Below are 8,612 nucleotides of genomic sequence, written 5' to 3'. Positions count from 1 at the left end.
CCAGCCTGGGCTACAAAATGAGCTCATGGCCAGCCTGAACTGCATAGTGAGACCCTGTCTCAAAAAGACCAAAAAAAAAAAAAAAAAAAGCCAGAATAAACAAATATGCAAATAAACACTACCCAGTCTGAGGGACTTTGTTACAGCAGCCCAAACGAGTGAGGAGAAGAGACTCCTACTGACCCAGCGTCCTCTCCTCCGTCCCACGCCACTCCCTTCCCTCCTTCCTCCAGGGCCCAGGGCTCTCATCCTCCCTGCGGGGTGGAACCCCATAGCCACTTGGCTTCGGCCCAGGTTGGAGCCCCTCATCTTCACCCTCAGCTGGGCTCCCTCCAGCCCCTTTCCTGAGCTCCCTGCCCCTCCTCAGCAGTGCTACAAATGCCCTGGGTCTTCCTGAGCCCCCAGCCCGTCCCCTCCCCACCTCAAGGGTCTCCTGCCACCTCCTGGAGGGAGTAGCCGGCATCTCCCGGAGACTCTCATTTTCTAGCCCCAAGCCTCTTCTGTGCCCCCGCCTGTGCGTGGCAGGCGCCCCCACAGCAGAACAGCCCCCGGCCTCCACGTTGCCCCCTTGCTGTCCTTGTACCCCAGTCTCCCTCTATTCGGATCCTTCTTCCCCAAGCGCAAAGCACTTGCATCTCCCCCAAGTGAAACAGAAAACGGCGGGGCCTCCTCGCGGCCTGTGGTCCTGTCTCCCTCCCCACTCCTGAACAGGGATCTGCTTTTTTTTCTTTTTTTTTTTGTCTTTTTGAGACAGGGTCTCGCTGTGCAGTTCCGGCTGGACTAGAGCTCACTTTGTAGCCCAGGCTGGTCTTGAACTTGCCAAGATCCTCCTGCCTCAGCCTCCCAAGTGCTGGGATTACAGGCATGCACCACGCCCAGCTGAACAGGGATCTGCACTGAGCTCCATGTCTTACCTCTGTCCACTGAGGAGGCTGCTGGGCTGGCATCCTGCAGCCACCCCCAGGGGACACTTCTGAGAGGCTCTTCCCGCGGCCCCTCCTGTGGCTGACTGCATGGACTATGCCCTCTTTCTAGAAACAGGACCTCACCACGGCCCCTCGGGCCCACCGGTCACCCGTCCAAAACGGAAGCCCGCGCCACCACCAGGTCAGCCTCCCAACGCCTCCTGCATGTGCGTGGCCAGCCCTGTCCTCCCACACCACCCCTCGATGCTCAGCATCAGCACCACACAAGTGGACACTGCCCCTGCCGCCACCGCCTGCCCCCAGGGGACTCTCTCCCTGGAAACCACCACGGCACCCAGCACTCAGCTCCGGGCCCTCTGGGGGCAGCCAGGCCCCAGCAGCCTGCTCTTGGCTACACTCTTCTCATCACACCCTTCCCGCCTTCCGCCCCGCCCAACTAACAGCTGCCGGCGTCCAGAACGCTGCGTAGCCCCCGCCTGCCTGAGTCCTCTTCTGTGGTGGTTTTCCTGCCCGCTCTCGCTTCCTGGGAAGTTCCTACCCTGCAGCCCCTGCAGTCTCAGCGTAACTTCCTCTGGGAAGACTTGGCTGATGTCACCTGAGGCGACATAGTGCTGCGTGGATCTTATGTGACCCCACGCACACAGCAGGAGCAAGACCCTGTCTCGAAAAAAAAGGGGGTGCTGGGGATTTAGCTCAGCGGCACAGCGCCTGCCTGGCAAGCACGAGGTCATGAGTTCAATTCCCGGTACCGGAAAAAAAAACAAAGAAAAAAGAACAGAGAGGAGCTGGGACCGGGCAGTGTTCAGATAGCAGGGCCAAGGAAGACATTGGAGAGCACAGGAAGGGGTGGATCAAGGGAAGATCTAGGAAAGGGTTTCTGGTGGAGACAGGTGGTAAAGGGCCTGGGGTAGAACAGGCAAGGGGGCCAGTGCAGGTGGAGCAAAAGGAGAGGAGCAGAGTGGGAAGACAGTGGGGTAGGTGGGCACAGCCCAGTCACCTAGGGCCTTGAAGCCGGTACAGGAGTTTGGATCTCATTTCTGGAAGTGCTACAAGTGGAACCCAGGGCCTTGTGTGTGCAAAGCGCATCCTCTTTCCAACCCCTAGAATTTTTCTTATTTTTCTCCAGGGCTAGTGATTAAACCTTCGGTGTTTACAGTCAGCTACATTCCCAGTCAATTTTTTTTTTTTTTTTTTTTGAGATAACCCAGGACATGAGCCGGGGATGTAGCTCAGCGGCTTAAGCGCCTGCCTGGGAAGCCTGAGGTCGGAAGCCTGAGGTCATGAGTTTGACTCCTGGTACCAAAAAAAAAAAAAAGAATATGAGATACCCCAGGACGCAAAGAGATGGTTCTGCTGGGCAGAGCTGAGATTGCAGTGGGGTGGGGCCCACAGGCCTTGTGAGATTGGATTTAGAGACCAAGAGAGGAATCAGGATGGCTTTCACCTCTGGCTTGAGATAGGCTAATTAGTAAATGGGGGAAAGTTGAGACAAAGCAAATGGAGAGTGAAAATCGGGTACTGGGCTGGGCATGGTGGCGCACACCTGTGATCCCAGCACTTGGGAGGCTGAGGCAGGAGGATCATGAGTTGGAGGCTAGCCTGGGCTACATAGTTATTTTGTTTTTCTTTTTCCTTTTTGAGAAAGGGTCTCAATATACAGTTCAAGCTGGCCTTGAGCTCATTTTGTAGCCCAAGCTGGCCTCAAACTCACAATGATCCTCCTGCCTCAGCCTCCAGAGTGCTGGGATTACAGGGATGTGCCACCACGCCTGGTTTACTTAGTGAGTTTAAGGCCAGCCTAGACTACATAATGAGTCTCTATCGCAAACAAAACAAAACAAAACAAAACATGAGGCATTGTTTTGAGCCTCATTTTGAACTGCTCTTTGGACCTCCAGGGGGGAGACTATGTCCCTCATCTTTTTTTTTTTTTGGTACCGGGAATCGAACTCAGGACCTTGCTCTTGCCAGGCAGGCGCTTATGCCGCTGAGCCATATCCCCGGCCCCCGGGAGGGAGGCTATGTGACAGACACGCTGGGCTCTGAACTCTGCAGCAGGCACCTGGCTTCTATGCCACCTGCCCCCCAGCCCCACAACACAGCCGGAAGGCACGGGGTGGGCTCAGCATAGGATCTGGCAGGGTCGCTATTGGCGGTGGGGCCACCCGCTGCCCGCACTCCCATTTACATTCACCTTTTCACTCCCTGCCCCAAATCATCATAAAACACACTCCGCACGGGGGACACTTGCCAAATTCACAGGCATCCTAAAGCCACGGAGCTCACCCAAGCACGGTCCCTCCTGTTCCACAGCATCAGCCTCACGTGGAAACTAGGAGACAGAACTCCGGGGGTTGGGGGGAGGTCAGGCCACCTGTTGGGGCTTTCTGGTGCAGTGCAGGGCGAAGGGTGGAACTCAGCGCCCCGTGCACGCTGGGCAAGTGGTTTACTGCTGAGCTGTGCCCCAGCCCTGAACAATCTGTTGTTTTTTTTTTTTTTTTTTTTTTCAATCTGTTGTTAATAAGGCTTCCAAGTAAGCCTAATGCAAGCCAAAGTCTGAAATTGTTCATCTATAGGGCTACAGCCTCGTTCTCCGGGTCACATAGGGTACAAACCCGGAGAACGATGACTGTCGGTGCCCATCCGGCCCAGCAGGGTCCAGACCAGACAGACAGGACTGGCACCTCGTCAGGCCCAGGGTTCCAGCCCCTTGGCACTCACGCGCCCCAGCACTGCAGTTCTGGACAAAGCCAGGTGGCGGCGCCAGCACCTCAGGTTTCACTCAGGCTTCGTGAACTAGAGACCCCAAGACAACTGTCCCCTTCCCCGAGGCCCTCCTCCCCCGGACCCTGATCTGCCATCCACTGGCAGAGCTTTGCCGCATGGCCCTCACCAGGAAGAGGGGTGTTGACGCGGGCACACCCAAAAGGAGTGAGGCTCTGCTGCTGCAGTTTAGGGATCTGGGGTAAGGGAGTCCCCTTTCCCAGAGAGACATCAGGAGGGCCAGACCTCTGGGCTTGGAGGTCAGTAGCCCAGGTGGGCAGCCCTAGCCCACAGGTGTATACCCACACCCCTGTCTGCCTCTGCCAACCCTGTCCAGCCACATTCACCGCTCCAGAAGCTGCTCCCTGCCAATGGTTTGGGGTAGCCCAGAGACGCCCTGGGGACCAGACATGGCTCCCGGGTGAAACCCTCTGGCCCGGTGGCTAAGCAGGCTGGGAAGGGGGACCCAAAGTGGGAGGGTGCTTGGATGGAGCTCTTACCAGCTGCCAGCTTCATGCTGCCTCGGTTGGGGGCTCTGGCCCCTGTCCTGCTTTGCGGCCAGGGAGGCCCAGGGTCCTGGCCGGAGGATGGGCCCTCACCCTGTTCCTGGTTCTGGGTGCATCTCGGCAGCTAGCAGTCCAGGAGCCCAGCCTGGGCTCTGTCCCACCGCTTGTTTCCAAGCTTGGTTCCAGGAAGATCCAGGGCTGAGAGGAGCCCTTCTATGCACCCCTGTCCCCCACTTTTCCTATTTGAGGGAACACTGAGGTCCCCCGGTCCCATTGGAGGCAGCCTCGCCGTCTTAGACGCAGCACACCCTGGCCTTTACTCTAGGAATCTGCCCACGCCCCTCATGTCTGCAGGGTCCACCCAACACCCCCACGCACTCCCAGACCACCCAACTCCCTCTTGGCCAAGGCCTCCTCCTTCAGGACCTCAGATGTGGCGCCGTCCTCCTCGGAGGCTCTGCCTCTGCTCTCAGGAGCCTGGGACCCGGCCAGCTGTTTTCCTTGGGCAGCCAGCTGTTTTGCCCATCAGGAAGCAGCCCTGGCTCCTCTGCTAAAATCGTGGCTTGGTTGCAGCGTGGCAGCTCTGCCGGGCCAGGGCCTGGAAGCAGTTAACTCCTCGGGCCCAGGAGCCCCCTTCCTCCGCCTCCCAGTGCTGTCCCTTCCGCTTCCCCCTGGCCCGCAGGAGTCCCCTGGCTGGGCCCCAAGTAGACCAGGTATTGCTGTCCCCACAGCCCTCAATGCTACCCCACCCTCCTTCCCAGCCTGTCCTCAAGTGAACCCAGGTGAGGGCCAGGGTTCCCAGGGGTGACTGTTATCCTCATTCAGAACCGTAGTAATAACAGCTGTCACTAACTTTGTTGCGTGCCAGGCATTGCACTAAATGCTTTAAACATACCATCCAATGTCACTTTCACAAGCGCCCTCTGACGTAGGGAATATTTCTATCTTACAGAAGGGGAAACCAGGAAGCCTGGCGTGGTGGCGCACGCCTATAATCCCAGTAGTCCAGAGGTTGAAGCAGCAGGCTCACTGTGAGTTCGAGGCCAGCCTGGGCTACATAGTGAGTTCAAGACCAGCCTGAACTATCTAGATGGGCCCTGTCTGAAAAAAAAAAAAAAAAAAAAAACAGAAACAAAAACAGAAGAAAAGGAACCAGGAACCAAGGTGTAGAGAACCTAAGTCACTTGTCTGAGATCATCCAGGTGGGGGTTGCAGCCAAGGTCAGCCTCCCTCTGGGCAGCCCTGGCGGCTCCGGAATTGCCTTCCTCGTCACTGTTCAAGCCCTGCTGAGCCCCTGACCCAGGTGTGCTCTCTCTCTCCCTGGCTTGGGCCTCAGGCCTCAACTGAAATGGGGAAAGCTAGGATGGCGTTAACACCCACCCCACTGCCTGGATGCTGAGCAGGGCGGGGTGCAGGGGGCTCTGTCCCACACCTTCAGGTATCTGTTAGTGAATGACTCTCCTGGTGGCTGCGGCTGGCCTGGGCTAGGCCCCAGCTTCCCTCCTCCTGGCTTCCTTGCCTGGGGCAAGTGAGTACCTCTTATCCACCTGTCAGTCTCCAAAGCCGGAAAGTGGGGAGAAGAAGGATGACTCCCTTGTCCTTGGTTTTTTTTTTTTTTTCTTTGTTGTTTGTTTGATTTTTATTTTTTGAGACACGGTCTTGCGATGTAGTTCAGGCTGGCCTCGAGCTCTAGGAGATCCTCCTGCCTCAGCTTCCTAAATGCTGGGATTACAGGTGTGCACCACCACGCCTGGCACATTCTTGATTTTGTTGTGGAAAAGATGAGATAATGCAGGTAAAGTGAGGCCCAGGACAATAAAACGGACAGACATGGTAGGATGTGTCACCTCTGACTCATATGACTGCTAGCCACAAACTGGCGGGTCTGAGGGGCCGATCCACCATGGGGCGCCTTTGTGCTGGGCAGACCCTTCCATACTTGTGAGTGAATGGGCCCTGGTCCACCCAGGGTCCCACACGGGTGAGGCGGGCTGGAGGTCAAAAAGTGTGCAGATCCCAGTTCCGTTACCTGGTCAGAGCGGGGATGCTGCCCCCCATCTAGCTCTGCACCCCTGGATTTTCTCCTGAGCCCAGAACCTGGTCTCGGGAAAGGGCAAGGGAACGGTGGCAACCCAGGGACAAGACGGCCCAGAGGGTGACTGGGGGTCTGGGAACGACCCCTCCGGATGCAGTGACCCGTGTTCTCCTCCTTTGTCCCCTCTCCCCTGCCCACCATGGGTCAGTTCCCTGGTCCCAGCCTAGACATCTGGAACTGGGGCAGACAAAGGGCTGCGGGAAGGGACAATAACCTTCTGTCCATTTTCAGATGCCGGGCTGGGCCTGGCCAGGGCTGGGGGCCGGAGCCCCGGCGAGGCGGTGCCAGGCCCCCCGCGGGCAGCGGACAATGTTGGCAGTGATGGAGAGGAGCCATTTCAAAGCGTTTTGTTCCTGCTGACCCCCTCCCCCCCCCACCTCTCGCCCCAGCTCGGGATGAGGCCCCAGCCCCACCCCCAGCCACCCAGGCCCTGAGCTGGGCGGCTTGGGGACCGGCCACATTCTTGACCTCAGGGGAAAAGTTTAGACTCTCTGCGCCCTGCGCAACAATAACAGTGTCACAGAACTGATTTAGGAGCAACACTTACCATCACAAAGCGGCAGACAAAGAGCTGGGCTGAGAACGCTGGGCCTCGGCCGGGTCCACCAATCGCCACTCGCTGCTCTCCTGGTCCCACCCAGGCAAGACTGAGTGCCAGGCGGCCTCTGGGCACCCCGGGAGGACCTGAGATGGGCAGGGACAAGACAGACAGGGGGTCCAACCGGGAACCATGGGTTCTGAGATCTACTCCCTGGTCCCAGTTTGTTATGTGACATAGAGCAGGTCTTTCTCTACTACGGGCCTCAGTTTCCCTACGTGTATTAAGGAAGATAAACTACAAGGTGAGGCCAGGCATGGTGGTACACAATGTTCTGCAATTCCAGAACTTAGGAGGCTGAGGCAGGAGTATTGCTGAGAGTTGGCGGCCAGCCTGGGCTACTAAGGAGACCCTGTCTCAAAAACTAACAGACCAATAAATAAATAAACAAACACATTACAGGGCTAAAAGCAGATCTTGTGAGCAGAAGCGTTTAACGGATGATGCTGGCCAGGGTAAGGCACAGGCCTGTAGTCTCAGCTACAGTACTCAGGAGGCTGGGGCAGGAGGATCACTTAAGCCCAGGAGTCTGAGACCCGCCTGGCAGCCTGAGTAACACAGCGAGTTCCTGCCTCAGGGGGAAAGATAGATGATGATGGTGGTGGGCGGAAGTATGCACCCCTTCATCCTGGGGCTCTTCTTAGGGGCCAGCGCTGTGCTTACGAAGCCCTTTCTGGCCGTCACCCCCTTTAATCATCTCAGTGTCACTGGCCTCACAGAGCAGGTATATAATTAGCCTTGATTTACACGTGATGCTCAGAGGCAGGAGGAAGGGAGTTGCGGGTGCACACCCACACAGCCTGGAGCTGCAGGGCCTCGGGGCCAGCCGGTTCCTCTCTGGCCGGACTGGAGTGGGCAAGAGACAGGGCGAGGAGGCAGCTGGGCACGGGCGAGCTCCGGGTGGGTGGGAGGCCGCCCTTCCAGCTCGAAGGCTATGAATAAATAAACGTCTGATTATCCCCAGGGTGACCCCACTCTGGAGCAGGTGCCTTCGAAAACTAGATTGATTCTTGTCTGGGAGCAGAGGTTGGCCGGGGTGGACACGCAGATGCAGGGGCCTGGGTTCAAGGCCTTGCAGCGGGGCCTCCTGGGAGTCAGGCAGCACAGAAGGACACTGAAGGGCTCGGGGCTCTGCAGCCAGGCTGGGATCTGAGTCCCAGCCCTGAGGCTTCCTGGCTGTGTGTCCACAGACAGGTTACTTCCCCTCTCTGTGCCTCAGGGAGCAACTGAACTCGCCCTGTGGGAGTGTGAGCACCGCCCGGGAAGGGATGAGGAAGGCCTCAGAAAAGATGGGCCAGGGAGCCTCACCATGGTCACCCCAGGGACACTGCGGCCTGCAGTCGGCCACTGACTACTTGCTTGAGCTGGCTGGGCTTTGATTTCGGCAGGAGAAACTACAGTTAGACACCACAAGCAAAGGGGTCCCTGTTCTCGGGATCTGTAATGCAAGGGCCAAGCACAGCTTTCCGGGAAAGATCAGAAGAGACCAAGGTGGCTGGGTGTGGTGGCACATGCCTATAATCCCAGCCCTCAGAAAGCTGAGGCAGGAGGATTGCTGTGAGTTCAAGGCCACCCTTGGCTACAACAGTGAACTCAAGGCCAGCCTGAACTGCACAGGGAGACCTTGTCTCAAAAAGGAAAGAAAAAGTCAGCAGTGGTGTGGGTCTGACCCCTGACGCTGAGGCAGGAGGATTTCTGGAACCCAGGAGTTTAAGGCTACCCAG

The 8,612-nt window shown here is 57.5% G+C and overlaps 1 protein-coding gene across 4 annotated transcripts in view; it reads right to left on the bottom strand.

Moving 5' to 3' along the window:
• Cercam (cerebral endothelial cell adhesion molecule) overlaps positions 1-8,612 on the bottom strand; it is a 27,425-nt gene that overhangs the window by 12,432 nt on the left and 6,381 nt on the right. For all 4 annotated transcript variants that reach the window (XM_013509392.1, XM_013509393.1, XM_013509394.1 and 1 more), the window contains one exon: positions 6,838-6,974. In XM_013509392.1, the coding sequence (XP_013364846.1) occupies positions 6,838-6,974 (137 nt within the window). Of the gene's footprint in view, positions 1-6,837; positions 6,975-8,612 lie in introns of those variants that run through there.

Source organism: Chinchilla lanigera, unplaced genomic scaffold (genome assembly GCF_000276665.1).
Source record: "Chinchilla lanigera isolate Chin_1 unplaced genomic scaffold, ChiLan1.0 scaffold00169, whole genome shotgun sequence".
In the NCBI taxonomy this organism is placed as follows: Eukaryota; Metazoa; Chordata; class Mammalia; order Rodentia; family Chinchillidae; genus Chinchilla; species Chinchilla lanigera.
Note: the sequence above shows the minus strand (reverse complement) of the source record. Positions and strands in the feature narration are given on the sequence as shown.